Source organism: Penicillium solitum (assembly GCF_028829755.1).
Source record: "Penicillium solitum strain IBT 25940 chromosome Unknown utg000003l_segment0_segment0, whole genome shotgun sequence".
In the NCBI taxonomy this organism is placed as follows: domain Eukaryota; kingdom Fungi; phylum Ascomycota; class Eurotiomycetes; order Eurotiales; family Aspergillaceae; genus Penicillium; species Penicillium solitum.
Genome location: NW_027072123.1, coordinates 147,437 through 166,341, shown reverse-complemented (window position 1 = coordinate 166,341; position 18,905 = coordinate 147,437). Strand labels below are relative to the sequence as shown.

At 43.5% G+C, this 18,905-nt stretch overlaps 2 protein-coding genes across 2 annotated transcripts; both read left to right on the top strand.

Annotated features, from left to right (window-relative positions):
* Positions 1-6,780: 6,780 nt before the first annotated feature.
* N7455_003957 (hydrophobin family protein) lies at positions 6,781-7,257 on the top strand (the record flags this gene model as incomplete). Its single annotated transcript, XM_040962331.2, has 3 exons — positions 6,781-7,048; positions 7,105-7,172; positions 7,234-7,257. 3 exons carry the CDS (start codon positions 6,781-6,783, stop codon positions 7,255-7,257), a joined length of 360 nt encoding a protein of 119 aa, XP_040807227.2.
* A 4,458-nt stretch (positions 7,258-11,715) lies between these two features.
* On the top strand, positions 11,716-14,194 carry N7455_003956 (uncharacterized protein; the record flags this gene model as incomplete). The annotated part of the gene is made up of 4 exons (XM_040962325.2): positions 11,716-12,107; positions 12,164-12,275; positions 12,373-13,049; positions 13,114-14,194. The coding sequence occupies 4 exons, from the start codon at positions 11,716-11,718 to the stop codon at positions 14,192-14,194; spliced, it is 2,262 nt and encodes a 753-aa protein (XP_040807226.2).
* Between the last annotated feature and the right edge of the window lie 4,711 nt (positions 14,195-18,905).

The window sequence follows — 18,905 nt, the reverse complement described above, 5'->3', positions numbered from 1 at the left end:
CGCCCTCGACAAGCCAACAGACTTTTGATGTATCTGTGCCGGCTTTTCTTCGACCGGACGACCCTCCCTTACTCCCACAGCTTGAACGATTTGAACGTGTTGGACCTGATCGGAAAAGGTCATACTTCTTATATGATAGAATGAATCACCAAGAGTGGGTAGAGTGGTGGTTACAAACCGATTATAGATCAAAGGGCAAAGTCGCATGGCACTCAAATCATCTTTCACATGTCTGGGAGCACTTTACCTAGGTAGCCCATAGCAGCAATGGCAGCCCAAAGGTTATGTGTAAGCATTGCTCTGCGATCCTTGAGCATCCCTATACAGCCAAAAAAGATATAAACGGGAAGGATGCGCGTCATGGTACAACTACTATGACTAGGCATTTCAGGACTTCTGCCTGTAAAAGGGCTGTAAGTGGAGGTCAGCAACGAGGGGGACTCGATAAGTTTATTCAGTCAACAGTATAGATATCCCTTTGATACGATTCGTACCACTAATTGAAATAGGATAATACTGCCCGAGAGGTTTTCTCTGAGGCAGCTTGGGAGGACAATCTATTACAGTTTCTCACGATCAATCGACTTCCCTTTCACCTCATCGAACATCCAACGTTTCGACGGATAATTTCACAAGCACACTCGGCCCCAAGCCCCCCATATATCCCCTCTGCTGATACAGTTCGACGTCGACTATCTGCTCGTGTTAAGGAACGCCAAGATTCTACACTCAAACTGCTTCCGGCAGATACGAAAATCTCAATTGCGTTGGATTGCTGGACTTCACCATTCGGACAAGCATTTATGGCTATCACTGGCTATTTTGTTGACATTGACTGGTCCTACCGGGAGGTGCTTCTTGGGTTTAAACCCCTCGAAGGTGCTCATACTGGTGCTAATCTAAGTGGTGTTCTCTTGGAGATACTTACTGATCACAATATCCAGGATCGTGTGTTTGGATTAACCACGGATAATGCATCGAATAACAAGACCCTCGTTAACTCGCTTCAACAGGCCTTGTCGAGCAATGTTCATATTATCCGAATACCCTGTCTGGCATATGTTATTCAATTGAGTCTGAACCAACTTCTTGATCGCTTAAAAGCAGTCCCTCAGAATGATACAACTGAGACCAGATGGTCTAATCGTCAATCAATTCTCGCGAAAGCAAATGCCCAAAGCAAAAACCGGAGTATATCTCATACTTTAAACAAGGTACGGTATCTTGCTGTTTATATCCGGGCTAGTCCCTAACGTCGCGAAGCATTTGTTAGTCTTCAGCCCTTAGAGCAGGCACTTATGCCACTTCAGGATATAAAGACTAGGTGGAACTCAACGTTTCTTATGCTTCGCCGGGCAAAGAGGCTCCGTGAATTCCTTGGTACATTCTGTACAGACTACAACTGCGAGGAGATGGCACTCAATAAGGATGAATGGCGCCAGATCGATTACCTTCTTTGTCTTACAAAGCCATTCTATGAATACACTCTTGCGCTTTCCAAGACTCGAGATGTGACTGCACATCTAGTATTCCAGATCTACAATATGTTGTTCGAGCACCTTGAGAAGTCTATCAAGCAGCTTCAACGAGTGTCCCATAGAAACAACAGATGCTTTCCTCCCTTGAGGCTGGCCGATTGAAGCTTGATGAGTACTATTCGCAGACAGATTATGATCGTGATCATATCTATGCGATTAGTACTATGCTGGCGCCAGATAACAGGTTCCAATTCTTTCTCTCTGATGATTGGACAAAGGAATGGCGTGATAAATATCGAGCCTCGTTCCAAGATACTCTCTTACCTTACCAAGAGCGTCATACTACTAGTCAAGGCCTACCAGTCTCCTCTCCTGGATCAAGGCCAAGCACAGCTCTTCATAATCTGCTTCGCCCAAAGAAACCCAAAGCGAAGCCGGTTGGTGACGAGATAACCCAGTATCTTGATGGTGGTAAGTTATGCTCTTCTTCTAGTCTTATTTCGATGAATATCCGTCACTAATTATATATAGATGTCGTTGATTCTGAGCCACTACCCTTTTGGCGAGAGAATCAGAGCCGTTTTCCTGCGATTGCTTTACTTGCGCGGGACATTCTTGCAATTCCAGCAACTGGTGCAGGTGTGGAACGATTATTCAACACTGCTCGCGATATTTGTCATTATCGCCGCGGTCGTATGAAGGCTGAGACTATTGAAGAGTTAATGCTATTCCTTTGTACATCAAGATTTGACCTTGAATTACATAAGGCAAAAGAGCTTGAACGATTCTTCTCTTTGAATGAGATCGAAGCATTGAGAGAGGAAAAGGACGATAGGCTTGATGATGTTGAAATTGAACAGATTAGTGATACAGAAGAACAGCCAGAGAGCTTAGGTGGTTTGATTGATGTTGATGATGATAATACTGGTGATGATGATGCTGGCGATCCTCCATTGCCAAGTTATACTACTCAGCCACGTATGTCAGGGAGGAAAAGGAAGCATATAGAGGATGATATGTATCAGTCTCATTAGTTCACACTTGATTTAATCATAATACATTGATATATGCTTAAACGAATCAATGATTTGTTGAATTTAAAGTGAACGATGTAATCGAAATACTCAAAAATACTGGGAATTTCTGCATTATTTGTGCAGTCACGAGAAATTAGTATGTTTGCACTGTTTAGTCGTGAGGGGGGGCTCGTCGGGCCCCCCCCCTCGAGCTATGGGCCCAAACCAAAAGCCCGAAGCCCGCTGCGAGCTTTAGGAACAGGCCCGAAACCCGACCCTTTTGAGGGTCGAGTCGGGTCGGGTTTCGGGCTTTTCGAGCTTTGCGGAAGTCTAACTATAAGGAGTAAAGGTAAGTTAGAGAATAGGTAAATAGTAGAGACTAGTTCTCTTATTATACTTAAGTACTATACTGTTAAAGAGACCGACCTAGGAGTAGAAGGGTTGCTTAGTAGTAAGAAGGAATATTATATTAGGCTATAGTAGTCGATATTCATAAAAACTAAGGGAAGAAGGGAACTAAGGAAGGGAGCTATATGTAGTTCCTCTCCATTAGGAAGATAGCTAAAGGTAGGTCACTATAGTAGTTACTATAGCGTAAGTATTCTTAGTCGGGCCTAGGTACTAGCTATAGCTAACGGAAGGTATACCTAAATCGTACCGGCCAGTTGTATTGCTGAACACACTCGGCAAGATCCTCGAGGCGATTGTCGCTACCCAAATCGCCTGGCGTGTGGAGGGACACAATCTGCTCCCGAAGACATACCTTGGAGGACGAAATGGGGTCTCGGTGGACTATATAATACAGCTGCTCCTCGGGAGAGTGCACTAGGCCTAGGGAGAAGATAAGATAGCAAGTATGTTGCTTCTCGATATAGCTAGAGCGTATGATATGGTACCTTACGAGAGATTACTGCTTGATATGTATATGTAACGGCTAGGCCTAGGCGCGCTTACCCCATGGGTACAGTCATTTCTTACCGATAGGAGTATACGAATTAAGCTTCCAAATGGCTACCAAAGCGAAGCATTTCCTATACCAACCGGCATCCCGTAAGGTTCACCAATCTCGCCGATCCTTTTCATTCTCTTTAATGCACCACTAGTACGAGCATGTACACTACGGGGCCTACACTTCGGAGAAAGCGAGGTATATAGCTGGGTGGACGACGTTTATATTCTAGCTATCTCAAAGAGCTATGCAGAGAACGTTCAGGTGTTAGAGAAAGCGTTGCAAAGAGCGGCCTCCTGGGTTAGCAAACATGCAGCAAAACTCGCACCCGACAAATTCGAATTGATCCATTTCAACAATCCAAAGCCCACTACCACCAAGCCAAAACCGACCACCACCACCACTATCACCACCATCACTACTAACGAAGCGTCTCCCAGGGGTACATACATCTGGGAGATCCCAGATGACCCATCAGGACATAACGGCATGCCAGTCATTATCCTAGGGGACATACCGACTATTCTCGCACCATCTAACATAACCAAGTACCTCGGTGTGTGGCTTGACAAACACCTCAATTTCACAACATATCGACAGAAGATGCTTACGAAGGGGGCCGGCAGTCTCGAGGCACTCCGCGGAATCTCAGGGTCCACTTGGGGGTCATCACTGATCGCGATGCGGCTGGTATACCAGGCAGTCATCATTCCACAGATGCTATGTGGACTCTCTGCGTGGTACTGCCTAGCTGCAAGAGCGATGCCAAGAGGGAATCTCGACAAGCTCACCAACGAATTGACAAAGATACAGAAGCGTGCAGCGATCTTGATAAGCGGTGCCTTCCGCGGCACGGCGGAAGCAGCACTTGATATAGAACTATACATTCTTCCCATCAAATTACGACTACAGCAAATCGTCGAAGAAACAACAATAAGAATCCTTACCGGCCCACAATGGGCCTGCCCACAAACGGCTAAGGAAGCCAGGAAACTAAGGGAGCGGAAACCGACCGAAGCGATTGCGTGGAAAACACTCCAACTACAATACGAGAAATGGGAGGAAAAGTACGTATTTACCGATCCCTTGCTTTATTGAGAATCAAAAAGCCGCACTGAAAACCTACAATAATATCTACGAGAAAGCAGTTCTTGAAGAAAATAGACATGATTTTTACCGACGGAAGCGGTTTTCCTAGGCATATTAGCGTATCAACAGCCAGTAAGCTAAACGGGGTAATATCTCAAAGACATTATCTTGGAACGGACTCCCAGTCCATAGTATACGCTACCTAGCTTAGAGGCGTTGAGATGGTACTCGCGAAAGCAGAAACCGACAACGAGAAACATGCCAATCAGCTGGCCACGACAACATCACCATCAATTGAGACCGAGGCAGGGGGGGTGGACAGAGTGCACCCCACAACAACCATTATGTGGTTATTTCTTTTGTATGGGTTCGGAAGGGTTTGGATTTACAGAACTACGGGGGTGCAGGAATTGGCTGATTCCACTCTTTACAATTAGCATCGAACTGTATACTATGGGAGAGATCCCGCTCGGCGTTGAGCTTCGAGTTCTTGCTTCAGTTGGATGAAGCGCCTGCATAGTCATACGCAACTAGGTAGAAGGTTAATTGAATTTTGATTGATTGTTTGATATAAACGTACAAGAACATAGATATAGTTTATGAAATTCGTATACTAGATACTAGATATATTAAGTAAGAATATAAGAAAAGAGAAATATGGCTTTAATATGATATCAATTATATAGAAAACAAAATAAGGATAATATATTTCTATTTACATTTATAGTTATCCCATAATACATACACACTCCCCTCTACCACAAATATATATTTTCAACATAGTCAACAAATGCTTGAATTAATAGAACACCACTATAACATGATTAATATCGATTTTTGTTGGTAATCAACACAGTATAAAGCCCATTACCTTTAAATTCAGAGTAATTACATAAAATTTCCAACTAATTATCGTGATAATGTAGCAATGTTCGATGAACAAACCAGAACAGTTGTAAAAAACAGTCATTTATTGCAATGACTTAGCACCGTTATGAATGCCAAGGCCGATATTTTATGCAAAAATGGGTTCAAATGGGTTATTATTGGGTTATTGGGTTATTGGGTTCTGCCGAAGTCTAGGTTTGAGCGTATCTTCTGAGGTGAGGTATGTAGGATCGGGGATGTACATAGAAAAATAAAAATAGAAATTCAGGGGTAAAGAGCCTCCGGAGGCCTCAGCGCACGAATTCTAATTATTCGGGTAAATCTGCCGTACGCGTGGCGTCTGCCAAGGCAAGGGAGGTACAATATGTGGGATCTAGGGATAAAGATAAAAGAACAGAAATTTTGTCCCTTATATTATAATTGGTCGGATAAAGCTGCCGTAAAACGGTGGGGCGTGTGGCGTCTGTCAATGCCAACCTCATACAGTACATACAGTACATATATTGCATGGCTTCCGTCCAATCATAATACGCACTAGCAACTAGGTATAGTATTACAAATTATTAACTACACTATTCTAGTTAAAGCGCGTAGACGGGAGGGAGTTTTGAAATACCGATAAAACCTTAGGAGAAGACCTGGTAAACAAGGGTATATAGCTAGGTCGAATCCCTCCTCCACAAGCTAACAGACAAGTAAGAAAAGGGATATTACCTAGCGTAAACGAATTGTATATAACAAAAGGCCCTATAATTTATCTCGCTATATATAGCTAGCAAGGGCACCGTAACATCGGATCTTAATATGATGTCTATACGTTCAGACTCTTTGAATTCTACAGCTATAGGGATACTGTTACATCCTCCTTCTTCTCTCTTCTTCTCTCTTTTTAGCAAAGGTACTATGGTATTTGATCATATTGCAGATCATCAGAGTCTTAGACTTAAGGATTAAACCCCCCAGGCCAGTAGTGTTCGACATACCAGATATCCTATTTAGGTTAGTCCACTTAAAGAAGCTAGATGAAAACGCCAACCGCGATATTCTTTTAACGGTTAAACCGGAAAGGAATGTAATAAGGGTGGCATAACTATGTTGTATCTTTCCTCTCTCCCTACCAAAGCCTAGGGCCTCTGAAGGGTGTAAATGCCTAACAAAGTATTCTAGATACGACCCTTAGGGGATTTGAAGGAATGAGACATAGATCCTATTACGTCCTGGAATGAGAGTATAGTGTTAGGAAATTTCCCTACGAGGGTATAAAAGGGTAGATAATTCCCAGGTAAAATACATCAATCAACTCACACATATCTACTTTCTCCTTTTCTATCTATCATTTCGAATACCTAAATCTTCCACAATGAAGGCCTCGATCATCTCCGTCATTTCCTTCGCTCTTGCCGTTGCGGCTATGCCACCAAGTGCGCATTCGGATAAGCCGAGCAAGCATTCGATCATCAAATCCGAAGGCCAATGCCAAGGCGGAAAGGTCTCTTGCTGTTCCCCTAAGACCGAGGACAAGGACAACAGTCTCCTCTCATTGCTCGATGGGCTCAATGTCCTAGGTGTCAAAGATTCCTACTGCTCACCTATCAGTGTGATCGGACCTTTGAACCTGGCCCTCCTAGGTACGCTAAGCCTTAAGTGCGAATAGGCGAATTAACACAACTAACTTCCTTTGAAGGCAAGGTCGACGAATCAAAGGACAACTTTGATTGCAAGCACACCGTCGCTTGCTGCAATGGCGATGACGTAAGTCCCCCGTATGAGCATCTAGTCACAAAATCCAGTAGCTAACCAGTCATTTCTACAGTGCCGTCCCCTCAGCCAGGAGTAACCGATCTCAGTCACCTCCTGGTGAAGCGAAGCTTTCAATGCTTATAACGATCCCTTACAGACCATCTTCGCCGACACTCGGAAGAAGTTTCATATTCTCAAGTCAATCGCTTTTCCCAATGCCTGGGCGGTTTCTGATCGGATGTATGAGCGGAAGATAAAGTGTCCTTCTCCAGGCCCGTGTTATTCCCTAGTGGTCCAAGAGGTTTATCATTTTTGGTTTCAATTTGATTGGTATATATATATCAATCGTCCACTCATTCTACCTAGCTATTTTTAGATAGAATCAATACTACTAATATTCCATTCGACCGATTTTCCTACGAATTTCACGGGTTTAGGTCCGGAAGGGACCTCCCTATACTCATAATTCACACCTTCCATGCAAAACATTTTCTTCTTATATATTCTTGATCGAGTAACTACCGACAATATCTCAGACAATACAATACTAGTTCAGGCTATAAACGACTCAGCAAGGATTATCCAATTAAGCACTAATTCCACGATTATTCGTATACCTTATATTGCTCATATTATCCAAATCAGTCTTACGGATTTGCTTAGGAAGATGAAGGCTTCTCCAAGTAATAATACTACTGAATTGCACTAGTATAACGATCGTATAAGGGCGCTACTGCACGGCAAAGAAAGCATAAGATCGCAAATACACTTAATGAGGTAGGCTATATTCTAAACATTACTACTATATACTAATATCTCTTCTAGGCTCGCAATCTTACTATTTACACCAATGCAAGCCCACAGCGGCGGAATAAAATTTATACTCTCCAGGATAAAGAGGCTAAACTTATTCCAATCCAAGATATTAGGGCACAGTAGAATTCGACTTTTCTAATACTTCGGCGAGCAAAGAGACTACAACTGGTATTCGATACCTTCTACTCGCAGTACGAGCAACCTCACTTCGCATTAAATCTAGAAGAATATAGACAGATTGAATATCTGCTCTTTATTCTTAAACCATTCTACAAGTTTACAAGTCTTATATCTAAGACTAAAGAGTCGAGTATTCCACCTTATTCTTAGTATATATAACCGCCCTTTTGACCATATTAAGAAGGCTATTGCTACACTTAGACGGAATAAGGTTCCTTAGAAACAGCTCATACAATCTACCCTTAAAGCCGCGTCAGAAAAGCTTTCAAGATACTATAAAGACACAGATAGTATCGAGGGGTATCTTTATACTATTAATAAAATTTTATCTCCATCTCAAAAGCTTCAGTTCTTCTCATCAAAGGGATAGGAATCCGACAATCCTACAGAAGGGAGTTAGAAGGACATTTACCGAGACAGTCTTAAGGCCCAAGTTAAGCGCTATAAGGAGTGCCTTGATATTAGGGAAAGTCAGTTATCGCCAAGTGGTCTATTATCCAGGGTTGGAATATCCGGGCTTAAATCTACGTTAGAGCTAAATAACCACCAGCAGTCTATCGCTCTACAAGAGGATAAGCTAACTCAATATCTTGATTCTAGTAAATCTAATTATCTATCCTTATACTTTATATATAACTAATATATATCTAGCCCCGTAGCGTTTATCACTTCGTACTTTCTAGAAAGAAAATCAACACAGATAGCCTATTCTTACAAGTATTGCCCGTGATATTATATCTATTCCAGCTACTAGCGCAGATGTAGAGCGACTATTTAACTCTACGTGCGATATTTATCATTACCGGTGAGGTTCACTAAAGCCGAAGACGATCCAGGATATCATGATATTTATATATACAAGGTTTAATCTACAGGAGAATCAGCGGCTGATTCTCCAAGAGTACCTACCTTCCCAGGAGATCGCAGTTTTGATAGAGGTAAGTAGTACAGTTACTACCTCGTTTAAACCAATCAGTAATACTAAGGAAGACGTGGCTAAACAAACTCAGCCACTGCCTACTTTAAAACTATCGCCCAATACTATACTCGGGAAGGGACAAAGAAGTGGCTCACTAAATAGAGGCGATAAGATACAATCCAATCCTAAGGATAGTATAGATTAAGAGAGTGAAATTCTGTAACGGATAACGATCCTTACAACATGGGAACAAGAGTTGCTGCCTAACCTTGCCGGTTAGGTTACGGGAGTCGCCTGATCGTCACATGGTCTCCACGTGATAGAAGCGGGGTACAGTGATACATAGTCCGGGGTTCCCCTGGATCCCGCTTGGCCCTGACAAGAATTAGTCTTGTCATACAAAGGCAATACAATCTGTTCCTCTCTCCTACTATGGTATCTTACCCGGTTGACAGGCCGTACACCTGAAAACAATATACCTTTACAAATTCCTCTCCCTCGATCGTCTGGAAGAGTTCGGAAGGTTTCAAAAAAGGCTCCATGGATATATAGTAGATAGGAACTAGTTTTAAGAATATATATTATAAGTTTATATATCACCCAAAATTATTATTTAAGAAGTTCGGGCATATAATAAGGATACTCAAAAATACAGGGCAAATCTGCATAAATTATATATATCACGAGATTTGCCTATTTGTCTCGTTTAACGACCCTCAGGGTCACCCGCGGGTCACTGCCAGGTCTACAAAACAGCATGGATGGTTAATGATTTAGTAGGGCGGGGGGGATCAGGCCAATCAATAATGTGGGGCTGATCATAGAAGTAACCAACTAGTTCGGAGGCTGGGCTTTTTATTAAGCTGTTACTTTAACAAATGGCACCTACATTGAAAATAAAATTCCAAGGGGTACTATCCAAAAGGGGTATAGTGTTTGTTCTATGCCAACAGGGTCTACCATCAGAATATGATATCACTTCTCCACAAGACAAGGAATATTTGCAGACTTACATTAAGGTTGCACTGGGTATGGGTCACACGATTGTTATTGGTCGGCTGATTGGTCCGCCGGAAGGAACTATTGGGGTAGAACCTTGGCTGTCACCCGGACCCTTTATTTAGTTAAATGCCACATAGTGTACAGAGATAGATATTGAAACCCCGGTATGGTAAAAGTTTTGGTACGCTAATTACGTGAGTAATTTCCTTTTTTTTCCTTTTCCTGTAGAATGTTATATTATCAAACTGATTGCGCCCTGGGCGTTTGAAACTTTTGAACCGTGACTGTATATTTATGCGTTGCCCTTTTTAAAGCACGTGTCAGTAGGACTGATGGTGATTGTATTACATAGGAGGCCTGGCCGAGAGACTGGTATTGAAGTTTACATTCTGGCATAAGCCACATGACTTTCATTGGACGGCTATTTTATCCACCGGTATATTGTATACTTGACACCCTAGTTTAGCATTTGTCGAGAATATCAAGGTTCCGTCATTTAATTACGCTTCTATTACTTGCTTCTGTCATTTGAGAAATTTGCATCATAATCTCCTGCTATAATCACAAGGACACTACGGCGATTGTGAACTGCGTATGAAAAAAAAAGCTGTATTGTCTAGCTGATAGCTTTCTGGATCTTGCCCATGACTACTAAATGTACTAAATAAATCCGGGGACCTGGGAAAATAAACATTTGAGGCTGATACTGTCCCCTCCATGTTTGTGGGTTTCGATTGACAGAATTTAATAGGGATTCCAAGCTTTTGGCCCCCAACGGTTGGTGGGCTCATATCCAGTATTCCGATTCAACGGCCGGTGTGCTTTTCTCGAAAATATTGAGAATCGCGTCCTGATAGCAAAAGTACAGATTACTGATTGAAACATAAGTATCTAAGCTGGTAAAGTACTATGACCAATAGCAGCAGTTAATGTCTTGATATATGCAGTAATACACATATGTAGGAGATAAGAACAAATTGAGTTCTAAGTGGGGTATAAACACTGACAACCTGCCTTACCCCTTGAATCCGAACCTGCAAATACGGCTTTGGAAGTCTGCTCCTTTTTACCTCCGTATAACACGTTTAAACATTCCTCATAATATTGTCTTAGGTGACTATTGATACCGTACAAGTATACTTTAGAGCTACCCCTAGGTGAACCTGTCACAGCACCTCCAAATGTGACTACAAGGTAATACAAGGCACCTGTAACGAGAGTGCAATAATGGAGCTTTTTATACTTCCTATCAGCACCTCAACCATGAGAAATACACATCGCGACCGTGCCAGCATAGTATTACCCTTTGCACGTCGGTCCTACATTGCCGATCAATGGTGCTTTGCTCCCCAATGGTCTGAGCGTTTAAACGTAAGGGCTTTGATTCCACGAGCAGGAACGGTTGAGCTGTCGCATTGGATTGTTGAAGGGATGGGTGATGTACGCTCGTTGGCACTTGCATTTTGCTGCAAATTCATGTAGCCAAAATAACTGTATGCAGGGAGAGACTCGAAGTCGAAAATGTTAGCTAAAGGCCTGCAGATCCTCGAACGCATGTAAATACAATACTGAGGTATGTTTCAATATATACCTTAAGTCTTTATCAATCATTCAAGCTATCAGGCAACCAAAAAAATAATGACTGGGTATCCTGAATCCCATCTGGTGCCCTTCTTTGGAAGCACTTCAGCGTCGAATATGCTCTCTTTGAGTGACCACGAACGTCTTGAAAGTTCCCAGTTGCTTCATTGTCCTGATGATTTCTTCTTTGACATGCTTCCAATCAATCCCGAGGTACCACCCGAGGGACTCGTTCTCACGTCAAATCACCGCAAACCAAATCCTAAGGTTCTAATATCTCGCACACCTACCCAAACAAACTGGAGCAGCAGATCCAGAGTTAGTCAAGCATGCAAAGCTTGCCGTGAGCTAAAGACCAAATGCAGCGGTCACCGACCGGCGTGCCATAGATGTATAGATCTCGGGATCGACTGCAACTACAGCGAGCGAAAGCGAGAGTTAGACAACAAGTATGTGACAAAAAGACCCTGCATATAGAATATTCAATACTAACTTATATCATCAGAAGAATGGAGGACCTGAGTGCACACATTGGGATGTTAGAAAACTTGCTGCGTGACCTCTACCCCAAACTTGACAGCAGCTCTGCCCAGCAGATTGACCAAACATTGAAGAAAGTAAGATTCACCTATTACAATTTAGCTCAAGCTAGATATCCGAGCCGAACTAGCTCCTTTCCGCAGCATTTTGAGCTCACTATCTGACTATATGTAGATTTCGGACCACGATCGGGCTCGACTGGCTTTGCCTTCGCTTGCAGAGACTTGCAATTCATCAAAAGCTCCATCGGCTGCTGCTAGCTACACAGAAGAGGATTTCAATCGAAACGGGGAATTACAGGCCTTAGGGTTTGTTGGTGAACACTCGGAAATGGCATGGCTGTACAAAATCAAGTGTACACTCGACCAAGCTTCTACCACATCACTCCCCTCGCAGGATGATTTCAGTCGATCATCTATTGCCTCTATAGACTACTACAAAAACAACTGGGAGATGGAGGTGCATGATAAAATTAATGTGTTAGAGAGGCCGGAGAAGACCGTGGCGGACCGGCTCATTGACACATACTTTCGAATCATCCACCCATCGTTTCCTATCATTGGCAAAACAACCTTCCTTGGTCAACATCGATCATTAAACGTATATTCAACCGCGCGACCTGGAAAACAATGGTTGGCTATCATGAATCTCATGTTCGCTATTGCGGCAATGCACCTGTTACCCACACAAAAGACTGCCGAGTGTGATGAGACCCCACATAAAGTATTCTTTTCACGGGGTTGGGTCCTTAGTATGGACAAGACATCACTACGCGATCATTCAAGCCTACAGCAGGTGCAAGTCGAGGGTCTAGCAGCGTTCTACCTCCTTACTTGTGGGCAAGTTAATAGGTACTGATATCCTACTCTCAGATTTAATCCTCTACTTTTTTTGCTAATCACCTCCCGTTACCAGGTCATGGAAGTGCTGCGGTATCGCAATCTGCTCTGCTCTAGCTATGGGGTTGAACCTCCGGATTGAGAGCCAGACTGTGGCCCCACTATCAAAGGAGATTAGATATCGGGTGTGGTGGGCACTATATGTACTTGATACTTCGCTTGCAGAGATAACTGGCCGTCCTCCGAGAATAAGCGAGGCTTTCTGCACCACACCACTTCCATTGCCATTTGAGGAGGGGGACCTACATAGCCGACTTCTTCAGAAGGATTTCGATGACAAAGCGGCTCGAAGTTGGCTCGATTACAACTTGCTTGACAACATGAGGAGAAATTCTCCTATAAACGACCAGACAGAAGATGAATCACTGGGATGTCTTACCCCGAGAAAACGATCGCTAAACAAAGATGACAATGACGCCTTCACGGTTCCAGAATCGCCCCAGCCAAGCGACTCATTGTGTTTTTCATACGGTTTAGGTTTGACAATACTCATACGTGAGGTGATTGAAAATCTTTACGCTCCCGGTACAGCTCATAAAGCATGGGTAGAAGTGAATATTGCAATTGATTCTTTGAATATCAAAGCCAACAATTGGCTTGCATCGCTCCCAGCGCCTTATCAATTCCAAAAGATTTGCGTGGCAGGACCTCTGAGGCGCCAAATTTCCCGGCTCGCTTTTCAGTTCTATTCCACCAAGCTTCTCATCACACAACCATGCCTTGGGCGGCTCATCCATAGCTCCGCAGAGGTATCTAATGCGCCTGAAATTCCTTCCGATCCAATGGCGGAGATATGCATCCAGGCCGCATGTCAGCTACTTGACTTACTGCCAAATGAACCAAACCTGACCTGGCTGTATGGGATTATTCCATGGTGGTCCGCTCTCCATTATCTCATGCAGGCCATTACCATCATGTTGACAAGATTATTCGTCCGCACCACCGTCGGCACGATTGATACCAATGGCGTCTCCCTAAAGTTGGAAAAGGCTTTAGGATGGCTCAAGGCGTTGTCAAAGGTGGACATCTCTGCGCAGAAAGCATGGCTGGTTTCAGCAGATATTATCTCACGCCAAAAATATCTGAATTCGGATTAGTTCTTTAGATAGAAAAATAAAAATACAGGAGTTCGAACCTCTTCCAAGTGGAATATTCAACACTACTCATCACTGGAGCCGCAGCTAGAATCGCGGTGTTACCGTCAAGGACTAGGGGTGAAAGTAATAGCAAAAGTGCTGCAAATAAGGGCAGCCCTCGCGTGCGCTGTCCTATTGCAGACAGCATGACTCTGAAATAGGCCCAGGCCAAATGTGGTGACCAGGCACAGCTCTCCCTGTTTTAACCATAATACCTCTGAGTCTGACGAGGTGACTCGAAGTATCAGCAACGAAATCTTTATTCATGTCGCTGGTATCACAAACGTAGGTGCCATGGTTTCAGCAGAAGAACTGTGCTTGGTCACAACATTCGGCCTGGGCGTGTTTCATAGTCATCCTATCTGGGTTAAGGAGGCACAACGAGCTCCCTTATATTCGAGCTAGATCGGATATCGTTTCGCTTAGGACCTGGCTTCAAAGCTCTAATAAAGGGATTTGCCCCACGGAGGAATATATCCAGGGGACTTTGGATATTTATAGTAATAAACTTGATGGTAAAGTTAACATATCGATTAATGCCTAAGGATTATCTTCTGTTTTCTGAACTCCAAGCCCCTAAAATTACAGGCCTGTTCATTAGACGGATAATATAAGCGTCCCCCCAGCTATGCTCCGAAACGAATAGTACGCTCCACATAGATGATAGGGCACAAATCTCTGCCTTTTTCATTAGCCGGATAATATAAGCGGCCATCGTGTGGTATGAAGCAAGTCTCTGCATATTTCATTGGTTGGATAATATAAGCGGCCCTACGCCTGGCGTAAATAGTTGCTTCGTATAATCGGCGGTTTGTGTGCCCTACAAGAACTATGTAACGGTCCCCAAGTGACCGGTTGCGGACCCACTAACGAAGCTTTTCTAGCCCCTTCCGATATACACCCCAGAGACGAAGATGAGCTTTGCCGTTAAAGGTTTTCAGCTCACAGTACCTTTTAGTTGAACTCCTTGAGTCATAGTTACTGTGAAACAGCCTGTTGCTGAAAGTATCTTACATGGATGGAAGATCATACTAAGATTCCATAAGTCGAATTAATCAACGTTCAATTAACCTGTTGCAGTCTAACTAGTTGCGTATGACTATGCAGACATTTCATCCATTAAACCAGAACTCAAAGCTAAACGCCGAGCTGGGATCTCTCCCAAAGAGCATACAGATCCTGATCGCAAAGAGTGCGGAATCAGCCCATTCCTATAGCCCGTAAAACTTGTAAACCCACAAACCCATACCCATACAAAAGAAATATATAACAGTATAACGATTGTCAGGGGTTGCCCCCTCATCTTAAATCGTCCACTTCCTATTTTTGGGTTCACTTGATAGTGACGTTGTCCTGGAAATACAAGCAGGATTACTAAAGTGTCATCTTTTTCTCGGCGGACGATGACGACTCGGAGTCCTAGGGATTGGGTTTCTTCGAACTACTTTTGTTAATAGTTCAATTTGTTCTAAATAGACAATCGTCCGCTCCTTTTGTAGTTGGTTCAATTCGAAAGCATTAGCTATCAATAATAATCTACATTGTCATCTTTTTATCTATTTTCTTTACCTCCTAAAAATTCCCCTTAAGATCGCTCTTTTCTTAATATTTTCTATAGCTCCCTTACCCTAGTTAAAAAAAATAGATATCTATAAAACGCAAGAAGCCCCTAGATCTAAGTGAATAGTGACTACCATAGCTTGGTCCATTATATCTCTAGCCTCTATAACCCTAGATCTTTAGAAGGCGTATATAACATTTGACTAGACTTTAGAGCTGACTTATTACTACTATATGGAGTGGAGAAAACAAAATATTAGGTATGCTTATAAAGCTAAATAATAAATAATTTCTCACCCCTCCCTATCCTATAGTGTTAAGTCATATGCTGATCCCAGGCTCCACATCATGGTCGCATTCTAAGCTCGGCTCCCTAGCCGAAATGAGGGGAATTTCAATAAATTATAAAGTCTAAATATACACGTAAGGCATCGAAAATGGGCGAGGGCAGTTCGATCCCTCTAGTCCTTGTGATTGGTCGGAGAAAGTAGCCGTCCATTTAAATGCCCCACTATGTCGAGCAATCGCTTTCCGGCGTGGCTGTCACATTTGCTAATCAGAACACATGTTCGGCTGATAGGCGGTTACTATAGCCAACCAATAGATGTGTTTAGGGGGCGCGCCCCTTTGGACCTCCCGACATTCTATGAGCTTGACAATCAACCAATTAAACAATCAATCAATGTTTAATTCACCTGATACAGTTTATCTAGTTTCGTATGAGTGTGCAACCCCTTTTTCTAGTGAAAACAAGAACTCGAAGCCAAACGTTCAGTTGGAGCCACATAATGCCCCCAAAGAGCAAACAGAGGCTGTTTTTTAAACACTAGAATCAGCTCATCCCTACATCACGTAAAACCCGTACATAAGAGCTATAATGTTACCAGCCAGTTCATCAAAAAAGAGTGCATTCAACTCAAAATACCGACTAAATACAGATTGGGGAAAGAAAAGAGAGTATTGGTGGGTTCAGAGGTTTTGTGGATCCCGCCCCAAGCTCGTAATGCCAACACTGCATAGTGTCGAGTACCATGCATGATGCATGGGAGGAATTACCGTGTCAATACAGGCCGAAAAATCAATGGACCGTCGTGATAACGGTACCATAAAAATACATACATTGTTTAATCATCGATGTCCGCACAGATTCGAAAACAGCGGACTTTGTCAATTTAGAGATTTTTAGATATGTGAATTTTACATACATTGTCGTACACGTCTATTTCTGTCACAGAGATTAAACTTCTCACTTGAACAAACGAGACAAACAGCTTAAGCGAAAACTAGAAGCAGAATTTTAGGTCCTCAAGTCGCCACATAACGCCCGGCTAAGAATGCATTCAGTCCCTGAATACTGGTTTATCATTATTAATGTAATCCTCTCTTCTTCCCCTCTCCGTCCAATAACATGAATTCATACAGTACTTACTGCACTTGACATTCATAAGTATTGCATTAGGTTATGAGCCTTTTATCAGTAGGACCGCTAGCATCTCTTTCTCTGAAGCCATTTCCATCCGGAAAATCGACGATCTCGCCCCAGAGTGGATCCACCTTTGTGTGTTACACTGTGCTGTTCCAGCCAATCAATCCAGGAATCCTTCAGCCTGCCTGTTAACGTCCCGTCTACAGTAGCTTTACGATCAACCAATCATGGCCGACGTCGACACGGAAAATGAGGGGGACACCAACCCTCAGCCCCGCCCTTCCGACGCATCGACTAACCCGATTGATCCCAATGAAGTCCCATCTTTGAACGATTCGATCCGATTTGAAAAGGATGACAGTGATAGTGATGATGAGGACAGCAAACCGTCCCATCAGGGACATGGTCTACCAGCGATTGCAATGACCAAAATACAGAATGTGGGAACGTTGGAACATAATGACACTGAGCCGAATGCATGGAAACAAGCACTAGTCTTCCAGTTGACCCCGTTTGCGCTGGAATGGCTGCTTGATAGTGACATTCCTCAACCCGCCAAGACACACGCTTCGTACGAAAGATGGAAGTATTGGTCTCGTTTGGTTGCAAGCTGGATGTACAATTAGGTTGACAAGACGTTGCAGAGCAATCCGAGTAACCTGTCGAAGATATCGAAATACGCTGAACAGATGTGCGAACTCATGTCAATGGCGCAAGGCAGTGATCGGATTCAAACTGCATTCCTTGAGATGAGGAAGTTGACAAGATGAAACGTTCGGGCTACAATTCGGCAAGCGAGTACATCGAGGCGTAACAGCGTCAGTACCACGTGCTTGCTCGTTTCCAGGCAGTACCACAGCCGGTACACGCCCTATCACAAGTTCTCCAGAACCTAGAACTTGATTTGAAGAAGGACCAGTTTATCAGAGAGGAAGTCGGCAATTTGGAGGCTAAGAAACTCAGTCTCGCCAAAGTGGAGGAGTACTGGAAAGGACTCCAGGCAGCAGCCGACATAGAAGGTGTCACAAACGCTGTCTACAATAACAACGCCGGCCGAGGCCGAGGCAATGGAAGAGGTGGTGGTGGAGGAAACCGAGGTGGCCGAGGTGGTCATAGCAGCGGTCACAGCAATGACGACAACACCCAATCCAGCAAAGATAACAACGCTGTCGACAACGATACCGCTAAGAAGAAGAAGAAGAAGAAGAAGAAGAAGAAGAAGAAGAAAGATCTTCGCAAGTAACCCGCCAACCATGACTACGCAAGAGGGATGCGTAACGGCAGGATGCGTAACGGCACACAGAGGGATGATAACAACATGTGTTCCTTCTACGGTTTCGGACCGCACCCTGCAAGAAATGTGCCTATCTCAGTGACGATCCACCAGCTTGGTGGGAGCCATCCGGTAATCTGTGGGCCTATTCAAAGGCTATCCAGAGGGCTTGGTAACAAGACGGCCAGAACAACATGGTTGTTACCGCCGCTATCAACTCCGTCGACAAGAAGAACGATTGGTTGCTTGGCACTGGATCTGACAAGAGGTTGACGCATGATATCGAGGATTTTCATACGTACCAATTGGATCACCCTGACACTGCTTATGCGTATAAAGTTTACTCTGGCAATAGAGTTGTCACGCTAGGCCATAGTGAAGTTATGGCAAGGGCTGCTTTACCCAATGCAGGA